At 33.8% G+C, this 24,550-nt stretch overlaps 2 protein-coding genes across 2 annotated transcripts; both read right to left on the bottom strand.

Annotated features, from left to right (window-relative positions):
- Positions 1 to 4,938: 4,938 nt before the first annotated feature.
- LOC144243584 (olfactory receptor 2T33-like) lies at positions 4,939 to 5,877 on the bottom strand. Its single transcript, XM_077778725.1, has one exon. The coding sequence runs from the start codon at positions 5,875 to 5,877 to the stop codon at positions 4,939 to 4,941; it is 939 nt and encodes a 312-aa protein (XP_077634851.1).
- A 3,340-nt stretch (positions 5,878 to 9,217) lies between these two features.
- Positions 9,218 to 9,868, bottom strand: LOC144243574 (olfactory receptor 2T8-like). The gene has a single exon (XM_077778719.1). It carries the CDS (start codon positions 9,866 to 9,868, stop codon positions 9,218 to 9,220), a length of 651 nt encoding a protein of 216 aa, XP_077634845.1.
- Between the last annotated feature and the right edge of the window lie 14,682 nt (positions 9,869 to 24,550).

Raw genomic sequence — 24,550 nt, 5'->3', positions numbered from 1 at the left:
ATGGAATGGTAGAAAATCTGTGCAAATGTCATATCTGATAAAGGATTAGTATGCAAAATCTTTATAGAGCTTACCAAACTCAACNAAAAACAGACAAATAGACCAATGGAATAGAATTAAGAACCTGGAATTGGACCCACAAATGTATGGCAATCTAATCTTTGATAAAGTAGGAAAGAATATCCAATGGAAAAAATGCAGTCTCTTTAGTAAATGGTGCTGGGAGTACTGGGCAGCAACATTCAGAAGGAGAATTAAACTGGATCACACTTTTACCAATACACAAAAATAAACTCAAAATGGATGAAAGACTTAATGTTAGACAGGAAACCATCAAAACTCTAGAGGAAAAAACAGGCAACAACAACTTTGACCTCAGGCACAGCACTGTATTGCTCAATATGTCTCTGAAGGTAAGGGAAATAAGAGCAAAAATGAACTATTGGGCCCTCTTCAAGGCGAAAAGCTTCTGCACGGCAAAGGAAACAATCAACAAAACTAAAATACAACTGATGGAATGGGAGAAAATCTGTGCAAATGTCATATCTGATAAGGGATTAGTATGTAAAATCTTTATAGAGCTGACCAAACTCAACACCATAAATAAATAATAAATAAACAGATTAAATAAATAAATAAATAAATAAATAAATAAATAAATAAAATCCAGTGGACAAATGGGGAGAAGACATAAATAGACACTTTTTCAAAGAAAACATCCAATTGGCCAACAGACACAAGAAAAGATGTTCAACATCACTCATCATCAGGGAAATACACATCAAAACCACACTGAGATACCACCTCTCACCGTTCAGAGTGACTAAAATGAACAATTCAGAACACCGCAGATGCTGGAATGGATGCGGAGAAACAAGCATCCTCTTGCACTGTTGGTGGTAATGCAAACTAGTTGCTCTGGAAAACGGTGCAGAGTTTCTTCAAAAAATTAAAAATAGAACTATTTTATGATCGAGCAATAGCACTACTAGGAACTTATCCAAGGGATACAGGAATGTGATTCATAGGGGCACATGTATCCCAATGTTTATAGCAGTGCTTTCAACAATAGCCAAATTATGGAAAAACCAAACCGTCCATCAACTGTGGTTTATACATACAATGGAATACTACTTGTCAATGAGAAACAATGAATTCCTGCCATTTGCACTAATGTGGATGGAATTGAACAATATTATGCTACGTAAAATAAGTCAGTCAGAGAAAGACAGATATCATATGTTTTCCCTCATATGTGGATCAGGAGAAATGTAACAGAAGACCATGGGGGAAGAGAAGGGGAGAAATGGTATCAGAGAGTCAGAGAGGAGGCTAACCATAAGAGATCCTTAAATACAGAAAAAAAACTGAGGGTTGATGGAGGGCTGGAGGTGGGGGAAAACTGAGGAGGCAATTTGTTGGAATGAGCACTGGGTGCTATATGTAAGTAATGAATCATGGGAATCTACCCCCAAAACCAAAATCACACTATATACCCTGTATGTTAGCTAACATTTATACTATATATATATATAATATATACTAAATATATATACTAAATATATATATATTTCATCCAAGTTGTATGTATTTTCTTTCATATTTATTTCATTATTAATTTATTTAAAATTTATTTTGTCAAAATATAAGAAGCTAGTATATACATTGTTTTTTTCAAAATAATTATTCACTCTTTAAATAATTCATCCTCATAATTTTATACACACACACACTCACATNGCAGTGCTTTCAACAATAGCCAAATTATGGAAAAACCAAACCGTCCATCAACTGTGGTTTATACATACAATGGAATACTACTTGTCAATGAGAAACAATGAATTCCTGCCATTTGCACTAATGTGGATGGAATTGAACAATATTATGCTACGTAAAATAAGTCAGTCAGAGAAAGACAGATATCATATGTTTTCCCTCATATGTGGATCAGGAGAAATGTAACAGAAGACCATGGGGGAAGAGAAGGGGAGAAATGGTATCAGAGAGTCAGAGAGGAGGCTAACCATAAGAGATCCTTAAATACAGAAAAAAAACTGAGGGTTGATGGAGGGCTGGAGGTGGGGGAAAACTGAGGAGGCAATTTGTTGGAATGAGCACTGGGTGCTATATGTAAGTAATGAATCATGGGAATCTACCCCCAAAACCAAAATCACACTATATACCCTGTATGTTAGCTAACATTTATACTATATATATATATAATATATACTAAATATATATACTAAATATATATATATTTCATCCAAGTTGTATGTATTTTCTTTCATATTTATTTCATTATTAATTTATTTAAAATTTATTTTGTCAAAATATAAGAAGCTAGTATATACATTGTTTTTTTCAAAATAATTATTCACTCTTTAAATAATTCATCCTCATAATTTTATACACACACACACTCACATGGTTGGTGTTGTTGATACAAAATAAACAAATATTTTAGAATCAATAAAAGAAAAAAAAAAGTTCCCAGCTCAATTTAGGACAGCTGCCTGGGATGTGCGATCTTCACTAACAGCATAAGCATAAAATGTTACAAATAACTAGATCAAAGACATTTCAGAAAGCTATAGACCTTATCATAGTACTGCAACCTTTGGACTTAACCATATCTGCAGGATTGTCTGACTTCAGGCTCATGTGAGCCAGGAAGGTTTTGCTCTTTACTTTATTTTTGGAATCCTCCCTCTTAGGTTATTTATAAATGAAGTGGATATACATGAGGTCCCAGGGCAGAAATTGAACCCATGTTGTGAGATTTGCTGACTTGGTAATGGTTAGTTTGGCTTCCCTGAGAACACATGAGCAGGGCCCACAAACATTAAAATTTGAAAATCTTTCTTTTATCATTATCCAGGATACCTTTTGCTTACAATGTTTCAATCATTTACTCTTATTACTGAGGTCCAAAGTCCACATCAGGAATACTATGAAAATGTACCAAAGCAGGACAAATATGTTTTAATTAATTTACCAAATATAAAAGAAATATTTTAAAATAGTGCAAACTGGCCAAATGAGAGCAAGATATATTGATATAACACAAATTTCAAGATCTGGATCCAGTTTGGCTGNGGAAAATTGAGGAGGGAATTTGTTGGAATGAGCACTGGGTGCTATATGTAAGTAATGAATCATGTCTTGGGAATCTACTCCCAAAACCAAAATCACACTATATACACTGTATGTTAGCTAACATTTATATATATATATATATATATAAATATATATATATAATACAAGTTTTATGTATTTTGTTTCATATTTATTTCATTATTAATTTATTTGAAATTTATTTTATCAAAATTATAAAAGCTAGTATATACATTGTTTTTTTCAAAATAATTATTCATTCTTTAAATAATTCATCCCCATAATTTTACACACACACACACACACACACACACGGTTGGTGTTGTTGATACAAAATAAACAAATATTTTAGAATCAATAAAAGAAAAAAAAAATTCCCAGCTCAATTTAGGATAGCTACCTGGGATACACAATCTTCAGTAACAGCATAAACAGAAAATATTACAAATAACTAGATCAAAGACATTTCAGAAAGTTATAGACATTATCTTATCATAGTGCTGCAACCTTAGGACTTAACCATATCTGCATGATTGTCTGACTTTAGTCTCATGTCAACCAGGAAGGTTTTACTCTTTATTTTTGGAATCCTCCCTTTAGGTTATTTATAAATGAAGTGGATATACATGAGGTCCAAGGGCAGAAATTGAACCCATGTTGTGAGATTTGCTGACTTGGTAATGGTTAAAGTTTGGCTTCCCTGAAACACATGAGCAGGGCCCACAAACATTAAAATTTGAAAATCTCCTTTCTTTTATCAATGTCCAGAATATCTTTTGCTTACAATGTCTCAATCACTTACTCTTATTCCTGAAGTCCGAAGTTCAGAACGAAAATACTATGACAATGTATTAAAACAGGAAAAATGTAAATTTTAATTAATTTACCAAATATAAAAGAAATAGTTAAAAAAAAAACAGTGCAAAGTGACCAAGTGAGAGCAAAATATATTGATATAACATAAATTTCAAGATCTGGATCCAGTTTGGTTACTGCCAATTTAGCAAATTACTCCCACTATTGATGTCCCATAAAATGTTTCTCCAGCCATTTTCTCAAAGCCCCCTTGACCTCTTTATTCCTCACACTGTATATAAGAGGGTTCAACACAGGTGTAAAGATGGTGTAAAAAGCAGAGACCACCTTGTCATGGGCCACTGAATGGTAGGATTTGGGCCGCATGTAGGTGAATATGAGAGTGCCATAGAAGAGCCCCACANTCAGTAACAGCATAAACAGAAAATATTACAAATAACTAGATCAAAGACATTTCAGAAAGTTATAGACATTATCTTATCATAGTGCTGCAACCTTAGGACTTAACCATATCTGCATGATTGTCTGACTTTAGTCTCATGTCAACCAGGAAGGTTTTACTCTTTATTTTTGGAATCCTCCCTTTAGGTTATTTATAAATGAAGTGGATATACATGAGGTCCAAGGGCAGAAATTGAACCCATGTTGTGAGATTTGCTGACTTGGTAATGGTTAAAGTTTGGCTTCCCTGAAACACATGAGCAGGGCCCACAAACATTAAAATTTGAAAATCTCCTTTCTTTTATCAATGTCCAGAATATCTTTTGCTTACAATGTCTCAATCACTTACTCTTATTCCTGAAGTCCGAAGTTCAGAACGAAAATACTATGACAATGTATTAAAACAGGAAAAATGTAAATTTTAATTAATTTACCAAATATAAAAGAAATAGTTAAAAAAAAAACAGTGCAAAGTGACCAAGTGAGAGCAAAATATATTGATATAACATAAATTTCAAGATCTGGATCCAGTTTGGTTACTGCCAATTTAGCAAATTACTCCCACTATTAATGTCCCATAAAATGTTTCTCCAGCCATTTTCTCAAAGCCCCCTTGACCTCTTTATTCCTCACACTATATATAAGAGGGTTCAACACAGGTGTAAAGATGGTGTAAAAAGCAGAGACCACCTTGTCATGGGCCACTGAACGGTAGGATTTGGGCCGCATATAGATGAATATAATAGCGCCATAGAAGAGCCCCACGACAGCCAAGTGAGAGGAACAGGTGGCAAAGGCTTTCTTTCGAGCTGCAGTGGACCTCATGCTGAGCACAGCAGCCAGGATGAGACAGTAGGAGGCCAAAATGATGGACAGAGGGATCAAGAGCATCAGGATGCAGCACACATACATGAAAAACTCAAAAAATGTGGTGTCCGCACAGGCAAGGCGAACGAGTGAGGGCGCCTCACAAAAGAAATGGTTGATTTCCCGAGAATGGCAGTAAGGGAAGCTCAGAGTGGTGCCAGCTTGCATCAGCCCATCCGCCCCTCCCAGAAACCAGGAGCCTGTGGTCATGTGCAAGCAGAGCTTCTGATTCATGAGGATGGGGTAGCGCAGGGGGTGACATATGGCCACGTAGCGGTCATATGCCATGGCAGCTAAGAGGAAGCACTCGCCCCCTCCCAGAGTCAGAAACAGGAAAATCTGGGCTCCACAGCCAGCAGGAGAGATGGATCTGGTGCCCATCAGGTAGTTGGCTGCCATTTTGGGGACTATGGTGGAGACGAGCATTACATCCATGAGGGAGAGCTGGCTAAGTAAGTAGTACATGGGCATGTGCAGTCGAGGGTCCTCACGGATGAGCATGATCAAGAGGGCATTACCCATCAGGGAGGTGAGGAAGATCATGAACACCATGGAAAAGAGGAACAGATGGATCCGAGTGTAGTTAAAGAGCCCTAGAAGAATGAAGTTTGTCCCTGTGGAGTTATTTGTATCTTCCATGGCTCCAGTCATGCCTGGAAGACAATGAATAATTAGGATATGAGAGCTGTTTGAAAGGAAGCTCAGGCATTTACTTACAAAGACATGGGCAAATTACGTAAAAATAAATGAGATTTGGAGGAATAATTATGTCTTTTGCCTTTCATTTCCTGACAAGATATTTGCCTTAACATCCTATCTTACACCTCTGCTGTTATTACACAATACTTTTTATTCCAAAAACTTGGATAACAAGTATATATCGCAGTGCACATTACATTTTTATTATTTTTGTATATCTTGTTGGTATGCCACACATAAGTTACTCATCGTGTTGGTAAATATTATGACTTCCCAGTTTTCTGATGCCTGGTTACTTCTGTGTTGGAAGAGCCTCATAGTCATGCATTTTGGACAATATTAATGTGATATACATCTTAATTATAACTTTTCCATGTTACTCATATGCTTAAATTAGTTTCTCAAGATTTCCTTCAGGGCGCCTGGGTGGCTCAGTCAGTTAAGTGTCCAACTGAGGCTCAGGTCATGATCTCATGGTTTGTGGGTTCAAGCCCCATGTCCGTCTCTGTGCTGACAGCTCAGAGCCTGTAGCCTGTTTAAGATTCTGTGTCTCCCTCTCTCTCTGACCCTCCCTTGCTCAGGCTGTCTCTCTCTCTCAGAAATAAATAAAACATTAAAAAAATTAAAAAAAAAGATTTCCTTCAATGTCATGAGGAATTGTTTTAATTTTAAAAATATACAAAACTGTGTGTGAAATTACTATCATTCAGTTCGATGCTGATGGAACCAAAACGGCCATAATTTTCTATTTTGCACGTGTATCCAGTCCTCAGTTCCAATATACCAGGCTTCCAGCATACTCCTCTGGAGCACCTACCACCGTATTAGTCATGTTAGGAAGATGTGTACTCGTGATTACAGGGAATTTGTCTCATTTTAGACACCTGTCAACAGTTAATTTTTATACCTAGTATGTACATGCAAATTGATTAGTTTAATGAAGTGTGTGTATTACATATAATCAGTTTTATAAATAAAAGTAACCCTAAGGCATGTAAAAAATGATCTTACTTGCAGTTTTAAACACTTTGTTACTATTTATCACACATCCTTAAAGATAGGAGATAGATTAATTCATTAAATGATTAAGTTATTAATTAGCAAATTAATTACCTTTTATTGAACTGGTTAGTTGGTTAATTATCTAAATGGCTAATTAAGATCTGCTCAAGTAAACTGATGCCAGAAATTACTCTGAGGTACAACATCATCTGCAAATGNTTCTTTGTCTCCCTCTCTCTCTGACCCTCCCATGCTCACGCTGTCTCTCTCTCTCAGAAATAAATAAAACATTAAAAAAATAAAAAGAGATTTCCTTCAATGTCATGAGGAATTCTTTTAATTTTAAAAATATACAAAACTGTATGTGAAATTACTATCATTCAGTTCAATGCTGATGGAACCAAAACGGCCATAATTTTCTATTTTGCCTGTGTATCCAGTCCACAGTTCCAATATACCAGGCTTCCAGCATACTCCTCTGGAGCACCTACCACCATATTGGTCATGTTAGCAAGATGTGTAATCGTGATTACAGGGAATTTGTCTCATTTTAGACACCTGTCAACAGTTAATTTTTATACCTAGTATGTACATGCAAATTGATTAGTTTAATGAAGTGTGTGTATTACATATAATCAGTTTTATAAATAAAAGTAACCCTAAGGCATGTAAAAAATGATCTTACTTGCAGTTTTAAACACTTTGTTACTATTTATCACACATCCTTAAAGATAGGAGATAGATTAATTCATTAAATGATTAAGTTATTAATTAGCAAATTAATTACCTTTTATTGAACTGGTTAGTTGGTTAATTATCTAAATGGCTAATTAAGATCTGCTCAAGTAAACTGATGCCAGAAATTACTCTGAGGTACAACATCATCTGCAAATGAAATATGGAGCATCTTACTTATTTTCAGGGATAAATTATCTTTTCCCTAAAGCCTCAAACTTTTTATTATCTGTAAGTATATACAGTAGTATATATGCAAATGACTTTCTCTTTTCTATTTATGTGACATTTGTCTTTTCCTTATAAATTCACTTTTTCAAAGAGAGCAATTGGTTAGTGATTTCCAAGAAGATTAACTTTCAGCTTTATTCAAAATCTGTATTACAGCAAATCCTTATTTAGTTTCTATGTAAATTAATTAATAGGCACTGTAAAACTTTTAATGGACAAAACCTTCCACAAATATTTGCGTTTATTTTAGTGTCTAGCATAAATAACCAGTACATATTATATCATTAAATGATATAGATGTACTGTTCATCAAAATAGCTATAAATAAAACATNTGTCTCATTTTAGACACCTGTCATCAGTTAATTTTTATACCTAGTATGTACATGCAAATTGATTAGTTTAATGAAATGTGTGTATTACATATAATCAGTTTTATAAATAAAAGTAACCCTAAGGCATGTAAAAAAATGATCTTACTTGCAGTCTTAAACACTTTGTTACTATTAATCACACATCCTTAAAGATAAGAGATAGATTAATTTATTAAATGAATAAGTTATTAATTAGCAAATTAATTACCTTTTATTGAACTGGTTAGTTGGTTAATTATCTAAATGGCTAATTAAGATCTGATCAAGTAAACTGATGCCACAAATTACTCTGAGGTACAACATCACCTGCAAATAAAATATGGAGCATCTTACTTATTTTCAGGGATAAATTATCTTTTCCCTAAAGCCTCAAACTTTTTATTATCTGTAAGTATATACTGTAGTAAAATTAGATGTTTATGCAAATGACTTTCTCTTTTCTATTTATGTGACATTTGTCTTTTCCTTACAAATTCACTTTTTCTTTTTTTTTTTTATTTCTAGGAGAGAGAGAGAGACAGCGTGAGCAGGGGAGGGTCAGAGAGAGAGGGAGTCACAGAATCTGAAACAGGCTCCAGGCTCTGAGCTGGCAGTCAGCACAGAGCCTGACGCGGGGCTCGAACCCACAAACCGCGAGATCATGACCCAAGGGAAAGTCGGACGCCTAACCGACTAAGCCACCCAGGCGCCCCACAAATTCACTTTTTCAAAGAGAGCAATTGGTTAGTGATTTCCAAGAAGATTAACTTTCAGCTTTATTCAAAATCTGTATTACAGCAAATCCTTATTTAGTTTCTATGTAAATTAATTAATAGGCACTGTAAAACTTTTAATGGGCAAAACCTTTCACAAATATTAGCGTTTATTTTAGTGTCTAGCATAAATAACTAGTACATATTATATCATTAAGTGATATAGATGTACTGTTCATCAAAATAGCTATAAATAAAACATAANCAGAGGGATCAAGAGCATCAGGATGCAGCACACATACATGAAAAACTCAAAAAATGTGGTGTCCGCACAGGCAAGGCGAACGAGTGAGGGCGCCTCACAAAAGAAGTGGTTGATTTCCCGAGAATGGCAGTAAGGGAAGCTCAGAGTGGTGCCAGCTTGCATCAGCCCATCCGCCCCTCCCAGAAACCAGGAGCCTGTGGTCATGTGCAAGCAGAGCTTCTGATTCATGAGGATGGGGTAGCGCAGGGGGTGACATATGGCCACGTAGCGGTCATATGCCATGGCAGCTAAGAGGAAGCACTCGCCCCCTCCCAGAGTCAGAAACAGGAAAATCTGGGCTCCACAGCCAGCAGGAGAGATGGATCTGGTGCCCATCAGGTAGTTGGCTGCCATTTTGGGGACTATGGTGGAGACGAGCATTACATCCATGAGGGAGAGCTGGCTAAGTAAGTAGTACATGGGCATGTGCAGTCGAGGGTCCTCACGGATGAGCATGATCAAGAGGGCATTACCCATCAGGGAGGTGAGGAAGATCATGAACACCATGGAAAAGAGGAACAGATGGATCCGAGTGTAGTTAAAGAGCCCTAGAAGAATGAAGTTTGTCCCTGTGGAGTTATTTGTATCTTCCATGGCTCCAGTCATGCCTGGAAGACAATGAATAATTAGGATATGAGAGCTGTTTGAAAGGAAGCTCAGGCATTTACTTACGAAGACCTGGGCAAATTACGTAAAAATAAATGAGATTTGGAGGAATAATTATGTCTTTTGCCTTTCATTTCCTGACAAGATATTTGCCTTAACATCCTATCTTACACCTCTGCTGTTATTACACAATACTTTTTATTCCAAAAAATTGGATAACAAGTATATATCGTAGTGCACATTACATTTCTATTGTCTTTGTATATCTTGTTGGTATGCCACACATAAGTTACTCATCGTGTTGGTAAATATTATGACTTCCCAGTTTTCTGATGCCTGGTTACTTCTGTGTTGGAAGAGCCTCATAGTCATGCATTTTGGACAATATTAATGTGATATACATCTTAATTATAACTTTTCCATGTTACTCATATGCTTAAATTAGTTTCTCAAGATTTCCTTCAGGGCGCCTGGGTGGCTCAGTCAGTTAAGTGTCCAACTGAGGCTCAGGTCATGATCTCATGGTTTGTGGGTTCAAGCCCCATGTCCGTCTCTGTGCTGACAGCTCAGAGCCTGTAGCCTGTTTAAGATTCTGTGTCTCCCTCTCTCTCTGACCCTCCCTTGCTCAGGCTGTCTCTCTCTCTCAGAAATAAATAAAACATTAAAAAAATTAAAAAAAAAGATTTCCTTCAATGTCATGAGGAATTGTTTTAATTTTAAAAATATACAAAACTGTGTGTGAAATTACTATCATTCAGTTCGATGCTGATGGAACCAAAACGGCCATAATTTTCTATTTTGCACGTGTATCCAGTCCTCAGTTCCAATATACCAGGCTTCCAGCATACTCCTCTGGAGCACCTACCACCGTATTAGTCATGTTAGGAAGATGTGTACTCGTGATTACAGGGAATTTGTCTCATTTTAGACACCTGTCAACAGTTAATTTTTATACCTAGTATGTACATGCAAATTGATTAGTTTAATGAAGTGTGTGTATTACATATAATCAGTTTTATAAATAAAAGTAACCCTAAGGCATGTAAAAAATGATCTTACTTGCAGTTTTAAACACTTTGTTACTATTTATCACACATCCTTAAAGATAGGAGATAGATTAATTCATTAAATGATTAAGTTATTAATTAGCAAATTAATTACCTTTTATTGAACTGGTTAGTTGGTTAATTATCTAAATGGCTAATTAAGATCTGCTCAAGTAAACTGATGCCAGAAATTACTCTGAGGTACAACATCATCTGCAAATGAAATATGGAGCATCTTACTTATTTTCAGGGATAAATTATCTTTTCCCTAAAGCCTCAAACTTTTTATTATCTGTAAGTATATACAGTAGTATATATGCAAATGACTTTCTCTTTTCTATTTATGTGACATTTGTCTTTTCCTTATAAATTCACTTTTTCAAAGAGAGCAATTGGTTAGTGATTTCCAAGAAGATTAACTTTCAGCTTTATTCAAAATCTGTATTACAGCAAATCCTTATTTAGTTTCTATGTAAATTAATTAATAGGCACTGTAAAACTTTTAATGGACAAAACCTTCCACAAATATTTGCGTTTATTTTAGTGTCTAGCATAAATAACCAGTACATATTATATCATTAAATGATATAGATGTACTGTTCATCAAAATAGCTATAAATAAAACATAATAGTGATCACGTCAATCTCTGCTTTATTTCAATGATACATGCATATACTATATATACAGACATATATAGTTTATTAAGTTATTACTTAGTGCTCCATCTTGTTACATAGTATATTTATAGTGTAACATATTTATGAATTTTATGGATACTTGGGATTTTCCTAACCTTCTATTAATATAACTTATGGCTTCATGCATGTGGCAAAATTTTCTCTATTAAATAATCCAAAAGTCTTTTAGTCTTTAGATAACTGCAATCTTAACTTTTTCACTTTCAACAGCTGTTGGTTTTTGTTTCAGTTCTTCCATGCAAATACTATTAGTTACATTTAGGTACAATAATAACAGCCAATCACAGAAGAGCGAAAATTAATTTTGTTTTAAATTACAAGTTTATTAAGTATACCAAGAAGAAACTCTTTTAATCTTAAACTTGTGGATTGCTTCTGCAAGCTCACTGTAAACATCTTATGTTCACATTTTCTATTGGATAATTTGAATTTTATTAATAGATTTATGTAATTTATATGTATTTTGTTATTTATGTATATTGTTCTAAATTTTTGTTTGTATACTTTGCAAATTTCTATATTCTTTAGAGTTCACTTCTTTCTGATGTGAATAGACACATATGTGTCTTTCTGGATTTGGTCAATGAAAAGAAGTTGATATAAACATTCTCCAATTTCACAACCCCAAAGTCAGGACATACTGGAGATAGAGATGTAAATTACATTAAATAACATGACGACAGGGAGATAAAACACTAAGGTATCCTGCTAACTAACTTTGGTAGATACTAGTAAGATTTGGACATGTTACCATCACTCTGAAGTCAGCCTCCTCATTTGTAGATTCAAGTACTTGATATTTTGCTACACTGTTTTCTGGAACTGGTTTCATTTGTTCCTGTTACGTTTCACATTGTGCTCTGTCTTTGCATTGAAAACTATCAGCTAATGCCCACGCTTAAAGCCATCTTTAAATATGTTTTTTACAGATGAAAAATTACCTTAATTATAAGTTTGAAGGCTTTACGTGAATTTGCAATTGAAGAAGACATTATATTAAATTAACAACACTTTAAAATAATCAGTTATGACATCAGANGTGAATTTGCAATTGAAGAAGACATTATATTAAATTAACAACACTTTAAAATAATCATTGTTATAACATCAGACATTTCATTCATTCTATATTATATATCCAAATGAAATGTCATGTTAAATATCTTCATAATAAACATTAAACCATTAGGAGATTAAAGTTCAGAAAGTTATGTGACTCATTTAATAACAAATTTTTAAAAATTAGACCACAGATAAGCTGTATTGTACTCCCAGATCCTTAACGCAATAGAATGGTTTTCTTTAATTTTATAAGTATAGAACAGATTTAAGGACAAGACTTCTTGAGTTTGAATATCTATTCTACTGATTGGTAGTTAGATAAATTTAGGTAACTTAAATTTAAAACTTAAAATCTCAGCTTTATTAAGTGAAAAATAGAATGACATACAGTAGTTTTCTGTTAGAATTAAGAGATAATGCATATAAGTACATAGCATATGACACAATACAATATCTCTACAAAGGTTATCTTTAATAATTTTCTTACTATAATACCTATTGGCTACAATAGATATTTCCCACCCAAATATTTTCAAGTAAAATGAATACTTATGTGAACACTAATATATGATTTAATTATAATTTAGTAAAGTCTTGGTAGAGTTTAAATGACATAATAGTTACAATAAGTCTGGGTTGAACATTGCAGTCAAGACACCATATGAATTTTTTTAACATGAGCAAACACACATGACTATGTTTAATCATTCCAAGGAAACAGGTTATTTGATTATATTAATTTTAAAGCATTTTTATGTTTTAATACAATATAAGTTAAACATTTTTACCATATCTTCGAATTATGATAGATACAATTTTTTTTCATTAAAAAATAAGCAAAGATTAAAAGATGAAATCTTATTATGTGGTATTTCCTGTCAAAAATTTATTTCGATAGTGTGAAAGCCCACAGGTTTAAAATGTAAGGTAGATTTAAAAGTCAAAACAATGGGAACCTGGGTGGGTCGGTCATTAGATCATCCGACTTCAGCTCAGGTTAAGACCTTGCAGTTCATGAGTTCAAGCTCCACATAAAGCTTTCTGCCATCAATGCAGAACCTGCTTAGGATCCTCTGTCTCCCTCTCTCTCTTCCCTTCTGTCATTTGTGTGCATGGCATGCTCGCTCTCTCTCTCTCTCTCTCTGTCTCTCTTTTTCTCTCTCTCTCTCAAAAATAAACATTAAAAAATTAAAGTCAAAATTATATCTAGTTATCTGTGTTGTTCTGAACATTAGAAACAAGATAAAAATCACATTCTCTTATTTTCTGTTTGTATAAAACCTATTACGACACAGAATCCAACATCTTTTCAGATTCATCGTCCCATTTTTATCTCCACTTCAATGTGGTTTTCTCAGAAATAGCAAAAAAAAATTTCACCATTCCCAACTGTATGTTCTTTATTAAATATTTCGCTGCCAATATTTTGAGCTGGTCTGGTGCAGACTTTAAGCATGGAGTTCTCTCTTATCCAGCAAGAGAGTGGACCCAGAATTAAATGCAAGAGAGGGTAATGTCCAGGAGGAGTCAAGAGGCCCAAGTAAGGGTCCTTGCTCCATTTTTTATTAAAATCAGAAGGCTTACCAACGTGATGAACAGCAGAAAGAGACAATGAAACAGTGATCATTAAACTCATGTGTGTGAGAGAAAGGGCGTTTGAAGATAGGTTGGTTTGGTGTTTGGGTCAATACAAAACAAAATCCTGGTGCTGAGTGGATGGCTGTTCACAGCAGGCACCAGGCTGTCTATTTATCTTAACTTGCATAGGGATAAGACAGAGCATGCTACCTCGGGGTTATCAAGGCACCTTTCTTTCACTGATTAGCTCCACTCTAGGCAATTTCACCCTGGCTAAAGTGATCTATAGCTCTGTTTACCTGTTTAGCTATTCGAGACTCCTTCCTTCCTGTGAAACATCTTTCTGCTTGTTTCCTATGCTGGGGGTGCTTTCGCCCTGTTTACCTGTCCCGAACGCTTTCATCCCGGGACTTTCCATTCCTATGATTTTGTCCTGAACCTTGTAGACCCATTGGTGCAAGCTCAGGGAATTGCTAAACTTATTCCCCACACTGGTTCTAAATATTAAGTTGAAATGACCCTGCTTCTCATTTTCATGCTACAGATGTAACAACTCGGACAAAACAAGGATGATAAAAATTGTAGAAAATACTATTTCAGGCACTATGATAACCTCTTAATATGCATTGTCTCATCTAATATTGCAACATGTAAAAGAAATAGACATGGGTATTACTTTAATATTGCACATGAAGTAGCTGAGATGTGAGAAGATAATTTGTATCTGGAAAATCCAGGTACCAAAGAAATACCATCAGTCCATAACCCAGTTTCTGGAAGTTAAGTTCCCATGTTCATTTTACTTTTCTCAGCTTTTATTTATAACTATTAAATTGACAGTGAAAAGATTGGCACATAGATTAACAAACAAAATAAAATTAATAATGGACTCTCAAAGTTGCAGACTAAATGACTGTTTTTCATGTAATTGATAAACAAATTTAAATAATGCAAACTATTTATATACTTTTTTATGTGGATGTAGTCCAAGGCTCAGTTTGCTACAAAATAAATCTCATGGCAAACAGGAAATCCAGAGTAAATATTTAAAAATAAATATTTAAAAAAAAACCCATATAACTATAAGAACACTGATAGGTCCAAAGGAACTCATGATTCCTGCCCTCTCTATCATTTAAGTTACATAAAGGACCCTCTCAGTAGATTCCAGGTTGTCCACAATTCAAGCAGAGGGAACTGAGGGGGTTGAGTGTACGGGCTTGTGCCTCACACAGAGCACATTTGTAGGATGTATTCCAACAATTACAAATATGTGAAGTAAAGCACATTCTTGTGTTTTAGAAGTGAGTCCTTAATTACACTACGCTGTTGTAAGGATAAAATAAGACAGTATACAGAGAGTACTTACTTGATCACTGGAAACTAGCAAGTTATCAATAAATAGTGGTCACTACTGCTTTCATGTACTCAAAAAGCATCATTTTCCAAGAGAAAACTGAAGAATAAAGGATGTAAATAATGAAATCAAATACATCCTTCTAACTTTGGGCTGGGGCATGAAACAAATCCCATCACTGGAAAAGATCATCAATATACTGTACATATTAAAATTTTATAAAGATAGATTTATGTATCTATAGACAATGTACAGTCTCAGTGGATATTAAAGAAATGCATAGGTTAAACAAAAGAATTACTTACTATTTTGAGACCTTTACTACTGGATTTAAGTTTTTCTTTGTAACATGCATTACCAGTTAGATAATAGTGAAAATTAATTGTTGAATAAAAATAAAAAATGTCTTTATATGTCAGCTTGGAAATATTAAGTGAGAACATTAAAACTACCCTATACCTTGGAATCATTGATATCTTTTTGCAGATATTATTCTAAAATACAACCCAAAAGAAAGTGGAAAATACCATATATACACAAAAGATATTTCACGTTCCTTTACAATGTGTAATGCGAAGTTGTAACAAGAGAGTATTAAAATTGTCAGTATGCAACACGAGACAACAGCAAGAATGGTGTTCAATATTATACCAATGAGAGACACAAAAATATGTTTTGAAAATTTATAAAATGCTTTTGGCAAAGAGCAAAAGAGAATAGTTATGATACAATTGAGTTAAATCCTTACATTTAATTTCTCTGTTTTTCTATGGATGCTTTTCTATGGATTACTGGTAATTAAATTTATAGAAGCAAATAAACAAAACCAAAAGCACTAGGGAACATGACCTTAAGTTTTATGCATCCTGTCTCAGAGCCCTCGAACTCACCTGCTTCAGGGACAGCTGCATAATGATCCATGTCTCTGACACCCAAATCACTATTTGGAACTCAAAAAATGCTCTGTACTAGATAAATTACAAGTCACCTTACAAGTAACATCTAGGAAGTCCTGGGTTCTAGGTTCTGGAAATGTCAAGGGAAACACATTTGAAAGACTACAGAAGGCCAAATATCTTCTCCATTTATCATCTCCGTGCATATTATCTTAAAATCTCAGGACATTTGATCCCTGAAGGCGTGTCTTGTTTGACTCCTATAATGCTAAAATTGAGGAGGAGGGGCACCGGAGTGGCTCAGTTTGTTAAGCATCTGACTCTTGGTTTGGGCTCAGGTCATGACCTCATGGTTTGTGAGGTTGAGCCCCATGTGGGGCTCTATGCTGACAGCACAGGGTCTGCTTAGGATTCTCTCTTTCTCAGCCCCTACCCCTTTTGCTCTCTCTGTCTCTCTCTTTCAAAATAAATAAATAAATTTTAACATGCTAAAATTAGGGTATGACTGATTTGAAAGTGACATCTGCCTCATGATATTGTTAAATAAGATAGCATGTAAACTACTTGTCTCATACCCAACAGTGCATTCAATACTGCTAGACTATATTTTAGTAGTAACCTATATGCCAGGAAAATCTGGTAATTGCACAGGGTACATACTCTGAAAGAAATATATCCTCCCCCCGCCAAAACATCTTCTAAAGAGAGAAGGCTAAATTTAACCTTTATAGTTTTGAGACCTTCTAGATACATGATTTGTGGTGAGTGACATGCACACTCCAAGCTTCAGTTTAATCATCTGTAGAAGGGGGATAATAATATTTCTCTCAGCATTATTTATTGAGTTTAATTTATATAGTGAATATGGAGCAATAGATATATCAAATAAATATCTGCTTCCTTCTTTGTTTTTGCTGTAGTAGAAAATCTTCCTTATTGATGGATAGTAATGAGGGAAGGTAATTAAAAATAAAAAAAACCTTCCTGGTAACAAATGCTTTCATATAACTTGGAGATTATTACAATGGTTTACTAATGATCAAAGCATAAGTATTCAATATTACCTTAAGCTAATTAAATTAATTTTACTAAGATTCCCCAAACCAAAAATAAAGATTTTTTTTTAAATTTTACATTTATGCAGATATTTACCAATATAAATATTCAATGAAGTGAGAGTTGAGAAGGATTATATATATATATATATCTGATATATAACTGATAATTCTGGATAAGTCAATTAAATAAGAAAAAATAGCAATATTAATAATGATATTAATAGCAGCACTAATAAATATCAAAAGTATTTTTTTATCGAAGAATTACTGAGTGATTTGCATTGCATCTAAATGTATATTTTCATGATTCTATGTAAATATGACTAAGGAAAAACCCTCTATTTCATGATTCAACAACACCCTCTACTTCATTGCAGTCATTGCAATCTTGCACTTCTTTAATTCATTAGTTGTAATATATTTTAAATTTTTATTGAAGTGCTAAAAGTTTTAATTTACTAAAGCATGTAAATGAATACAGTAATACAAAAAATTTGTAGCAGTACAGTTACATGAAGTAACCCCCAAATCCAAATGTTATATAAATGGTCTAGGTAAAGAAATAGATATTGTTCANGTAGAAAATCTTCCTTATTGATGGATAGTAATGAGGGAAGGTAATTAAAAATAAAAAAAACCTTCCTGGTAACAAATGCTTTCATATAACTTGGAGATTATTACAATGGTTTACTAATGATCAAAGCATAAGTATTCAATATTACCTTAAGCTAATTAAATTAATTTTACTAAGATTCCCCAAACCAAAAATAAAGATTTTTTTTTAAATTTTACATTTATGCAGATATTTACCAATATAAATATTCAATGAAGTGAGAGTTGAGAAGGATTATATATATATATATATCTGATATATAACTGATAATTCTGGATAAGTCAATTAAATAAGAAAAAATAGCAATATTAATAATGATATTAATAGCAGCACTAATAAATATCAAAAGTATTTTTTTATCGAAGAATTACTGAGTGATTTGCATTGCATCTAAATGTATATTTTCATGATTCTATGTAAATATGACTAAGGAAAAACCCTCTATTTCATGATTCAACAACACCCTCTACTTCATTGCAGTCATTGCAATCTTGCACTTCTTTAATTCATTAGTTGTAATATATTTTAAATTTTTATTGAAGTGCTAAAAGTTTTAATTTACTAAAGCATATAAATGAATACAGTAATACAAAAAATTTGTAGCAGTACAGTTACATGAATTAACCCCAAAATCCAAATGTTATATAAATGGTCTAGGTAAAGAAATAGAATATTGTTCACCTTATATAAATAGTCCCTGATATTCATAGTTGACAAGGTATGATAAGTTACACCTTGGTATTGCCTGGAGCTGGGCTTGGTGTTCTATTACATACACACAGGTTCACAGAAAGCCATATCATAACCAATAAAATGGACCCTAAAGGATGTCCATGTTCTATCTCAGGACACTGTGGATATGGTGGCTTACATGACAAAGCAAAGTCTAGGTTACAGATGTAATTACAGTCGGTAATCACTTGACTTTATTTTTTTTTAATTATTTAAATGTTTATTCATTTATTTTGAGAGAAAGAGAGAGAGAGGGAGAGAGAGAGGGAGCATGACTGGGAAGGGACAGAGATAGAAGGAGATAGAGAACCCCAAGCAGGCTGGATTCTGTCAGCACAGAGCCTGACATGGGGCACAATCCTATGGCTATGAGATCATGAACTGAGCCAAAATTAAGAGTTGGATGCTTTACTGTCTGAGCCACCTAGATGTCTTACTAAACTCTTGACTTTAAAATAGATTATTCTGGATATCAATAAAGTCCAAAAAATCACAAAGGTCTTAGAATTGGGAGCAGGAAATTAAAGGAACCAGAGAAATGACAGTGTGAGGTTTCAGCTCAATGTTATCTTCAAAAATCGGGGAAAGAGGACACCAGCCAAGGAACACAGGAGGCATCTAGAAAGAGAAAAGGCAAGGAAACTATTCTCTTCTAGACCTTCTGGAAGAAATGCAGCCTGACAATGACTAGATTTTAGCTCAGTGAGACCAATTACAGATCTCAGACTACCTGAAGTCTAAAGAAATAAATTGGTGGGTTTGTGTGTGTGTGTGTGTGTGTGGTGTGTGTTGGGTTTTTTTTCTGGTTTTGTTTGTTTGTTTGTTTGTTTGTTTACCTAATAAGGGTGTAGTAATGTGCTTCATCTGCAACAGGAAGCTAATTTCTTCGACACCAAACAGCAATTCTGCAACCCTGATTGGCTAAAGCATAAACAAGACTGCTGCACAATCCTGTCTGAACATAGACAGCATGGGAATCATCCAAGTTACAGAAATTACCAAGCATGTTCCTTTCCTACAAGCGAGTGACTGTAGCTTTGTTACCAATTGCTGTGATAGCCTCGGTCTCGTGTGCTTCACCTATGTGTAAGATTTATTAGGACAGACAATCATAGAGTCACCCATGCTTGCTGACAGCAACGATGCAAAGCAAACCAACACTTCATGTACAATCACCTAATACAAAACCAAATATTATATATTCTTTCTGCAGTTTTCTCCTGAGGTGCCTTATGATTCCCCCATGATGGGTGATCCCTTCACTATAACAGTAAATAAACCCACTTTGATTCATATGCACAGCATAAGGAATATACTCCCTGATACTTTAATACTATTTTTGTATGGCAACAAATGGCAGCTACACTTGTGAGCATGGCGACATGATATATAAACGTGTGGAATATCTATGTTGTGCACCTAAAACAAATATAAGAGTATATGATAACTACACTCAAATAAAAAATTTTAAAAAAGCCTTTCTCTTTCTTTTTTCCCAGTTATTTTTTAATATTTATTGTAACTTTTCAATTCTAATATAGTTAACCTATAGTATTATATTATAGTTCCAGGTATACTATATAGTGATTTAACATTCCCACATATCACACTGTGCTCGTCACACGTGCGTTCCTTAATCCCCATTACCTAATTCACCCATCTCCCCACCCAGTTCTTTTCCACTGACCATCAGTTTGTTCTCTATAATTAAGAGTCTGTGTTTTGTTTTGTTTTTTTTTTTTTTTGCTTAGTCTCTTTCTTTTTTCTTTCCCTTTGCTCCTTTGTTTGTTTTGTTGTGTTTCTTAAATTCCACATATGACTGAAATCATATGGTACCTATTTTTCTCTAACTGGCTTATTTCACTTAGCATTATACGCTCTTACTCCATTCATCATTCATGTTGTTACACAAGACAACACTTCATTATTTCATGGTGGAATAATATTCCATTATATTTATATTTATGCCACATCTTTTATATCCACTCATCTATTGATGGACATTTGGGCTGCTTCCAGAGCTTGGCAATTATAAATAATGCAAGTATAATCATAAGGGTACATATATAACCCTCAATCAGTGATCTTGTATTTTAGGGGTAAAGTGGTTATTGGATGGTCAGTACTTCTGTTTTTAACTTTTTGAGGAACATCCATACTGTTAACCACAATTTGCATTCCCGCTAACAGTGCAAGAGAGTTTTCTTTCTTTCTTTCTTTCTTTCTTTCTTTCTTTCTTTCTTTCTTCTTTCTTTCTTTCCTCCCTTCCCTTCCCTTCCCTTCCCTTCCCTTCCCTTCCCTTCCTTTCTTTCTTCTACATCCTCACCAACACTTGCTGTTTCTTGTGGTTTTGATTTTAGTCATTCTGACCGGTGTGAGATGACATCTCATTGTACATTTGAATTGCATTTCTCTGGTGATGAGTGATGTTGATAATTTTTTCATGTATGTGTCTGGTTCCATGAGGATGTCTTTTTTGGAGAACTGTCTGTTCACGTGTCTTCTGTCCAAATTAATTGAATTATTTGTTTATTAGGTGTTGAGATGTGTACGTTCTTTATATATTTTGGAAACTAAATATCAGATATGTCATTTGCAAATATTTTCACTGATTCAGTAGGTTGTGTTTTAGTTTTATTTATTGTGTTTTTCACTGTGCAGAAGTTTTTCATTTTGACGCAGTCCCAAAATACTATTTTTGCTTTTGTTTCTCTTGCCTCAGGAAACCTTTGTAGAAAAATGCTGCTATGGCTGATGTCAGAGCCCTGTGCTCTCCTCTAGAATTTTTATGGTTTCAGGTCTCACATTTATTCTATAATTAATTTTGAATGTGTTTTTGTGTATGGTGTAAAAATGTGGTCCATTTTCATTCTTTCCCATGTAGCTGACAGGTATTCCCAGAACTGTTTCTTGAAGAAATGGTCTTTGCCCATTGATATTCTCTCCTGCTTTGTTGAGGATTAATTGACCATATTTTTATGTTTTTACTATATTTTTCTATTTATCTGTGAATCTATTTTCTACACTTCCATCTGTTTTGATTAGTGTAATATAACTTGAGCCTGGAATTGTGATACTTCCAGCTTTTGTTTTCTTTTGAAAACTGTTTTGGCCATTCAATCACTGAATAATATTCCATTACATTACATATTATATACATACATATATATACCACATGTTCTTTATCCACTCATTAGCCAATGGGCATTTTATTTCTTTTCATAGTTTGGCTATTATCGATATCACTGCTATAGACATTGGAGTGCATGCGCCCCTTTGAATCAAAAAGAATTAAATCTTGCTATTTACAACAATGTGGATGGAAAAGGAGTGTATTAGGCTAAGTGGAATAAGTCAGAGAATGACAAATATGATTTATCTCATACAGGGAATTTAAGAAGCACAACAGATGAACATAAGGGAGGAGAAGGAAAATTAATATAAAATAAAAAGAGAGAGGGGGCAAACCATAAAATACTCTTAAATACAGAGAACAAACTGAGGGTTTCTAGAAGGGAGGTAGGTGGGGAAATAGGCTAAATGGGTGCTGGGCATTAAAGAGGGCACTTTTAGGGATGAGCACTGGGTATTATATGTAAGTGATGAATCACAGTGCTCTACTACTGAATCCAATACTACACTGTATGTTAACTAACTTGAATTAAAAAAAAATATTTTGGCTACTTAGGATCTATTCTGGTTCCATAGATATTTTATAATTTTTTGTTCCAGTTCTGTGAAAAATGCTGTTGGTACTTTGGTAGAATTGCATTGCATGTGTAGATTGTTTTGGGTGGTATAGATAGATATTTTAACACTGCTTGTTCTTCTAATCCCTGAGGATGAAATGTCTTTTGATTTCTTTGTGCCATCTTCAGTTTCTTTCATCAGTCTTTTTTTAGTTTTCATATTACAGGCCTCTTCGGTTAGGTTTATTCCTCTGAATTTAATGTTTTGCTTTAATTGTAAATGGGATTTTTTTTTAAATTTATCTTTCTGTTCCTTTATTATTAGTATATAGAGATACAACAGATTTCTGTACATCGATTTTGTATCTTGTGACTTTACTGAATACATTTATCATTCTTCTATAGTATTTTGGTGGAATTTTCCGGGGTTTCTACATATAATATCATATCATCTCCAAAGAGCAAAAGTTTTATTTTTTCCTTACCCGTTCAGATGCATTTTATTTCTTTGTGTTGCCTAATTGTTGTGACTAACACTTCCAATATTATGCTGAATAAAAGTTGTGAGAGTAGACATCCCTATCTTCATCTTCAATATACAGGAAAATTTCTTAGTCTTTATTGAGTGTGGTATTTGCTGTGAGTTTTTCATATATGACCATTATTATGTTGAGATATATTCCCTCTAAAACAACATTATTGAAAATTTTTATCATGAATGGATGTTGTACTTTGTCAAATGCTTTTTCTGTGTCTTAGACATAATCATACGGTTTTTATGATTTTCTTTCTCTTACTGATGTGATGTATCATGTTAATTATTCACTAATATTGAACTGCACTCTTATCTTGGGAATAAATCCTATTTCATTGTGATGAATGATTTTTTAAAAGTACTGTTGGATTTTGTTGGCTAGTATTTCACTGAAGATTTTTACATCTATGTTTATCAGTGGTATTGCCCTGTATTTCTCTTTTTTAGTGCTGTCAACCTGGTTTTGGTATCCAGGTAATTCTGGCCCATAGATACATTTGAAATTTTTTTCTTTCTCTTTTATTTTTCTGGAATAGTATGAAATTATTAGATATTAAGTCTTTTTAAAATGTTTCATAGAATTCGTCTTGGAATTTTGTTTTTTGGGAGCTCTTGATTACTGATTCAGTCAACTTATTGGCAATCAATCTGTTCAAGTATCTATCTCTTCCTACTTAGGTTTTGGTAGGTTATATGTTTCTAGGAACTTATTCATTTCTTCAATTTGTTTAATTTGTCAGCATGTTGTTTTTTATATTTTCGTATAATTTTTTGTATTATTGTGGTATTGGTTGTTATTTCCCTTCTTTCATTTGTCTTGTCATTTTATTTATTTGTGTTCTTTCCGTTTTATAATACATCTGACTAGAGCTTTAACAATTTTGTTGATTTTTTTCAAACAACCAACTTCTACTTTCATTGCTCTTTTATATTGATGTTTGTTGTTGTTGTTTCTACATCATTTATTTTCTCTCTAATCTTTATTATTTCCTTCCTTTTGCTGATTTGGGACTTGTTTGGGTTTTTTTACTTGCTCTTTTAGCATAGGGTGAGGTTGTTTATTTGACATTTTTCTTACTTGTTCAGGTAGGCCTTTGTTGTTACATACTTCCTTATTAGACCTGCATTTGCTGCATCCCATAGCTTTTGGATTGTAGTGTCTTCATTTTTCTTTGTTTCATTTACATTTTTAAGATATTTATTTGATTACTTATTTGATACACTAATTGTTTAGTGGCATATTATTTAACCTCCATGTATTTGTAGTCTTTCCAAAATTTTTCTTGTGATTGATTTCTAGTTTCATTGCATTGTGTCAGAAAAGATGTGAGAAATGACTTTAATCTTTTTGAGTTGGTTGATATTTTGTGGCCTAATATGCGATCTATTTTGGAGAATATTCAAT

Source organism: Crocuta crocuta, unplaced genomic scaffold, assembly GCF_008692635.1.
Source record: "Crocuta crocuta isolate KB4526 unplaced genomic scaffold, BGI_CrCroc_1.0 scaffold1550, whole genome shotgun sequence".
NCBI classification, from domain to species: Eukaryota; Metazoa; Chordata; class Mammalia; order Carnivora; family Hyaenidae; genus Crocuta; species Crocuta crocuta.
The sequence above is the reverse complement of the archived record's forward strand: the minus strand, read 5'-3'. Positions and strand labels throughout refer to the sequence as shown.

Excerpts from the sequence above, each read along its gene's own strand:
- LOC144243584 (XM_077778725.1), bottom strand. The coding sequence starts at position 5,877 with ATGGAAGATACAAATAACTCCACAGGGACAAACTTCATTCTTCTAGGG.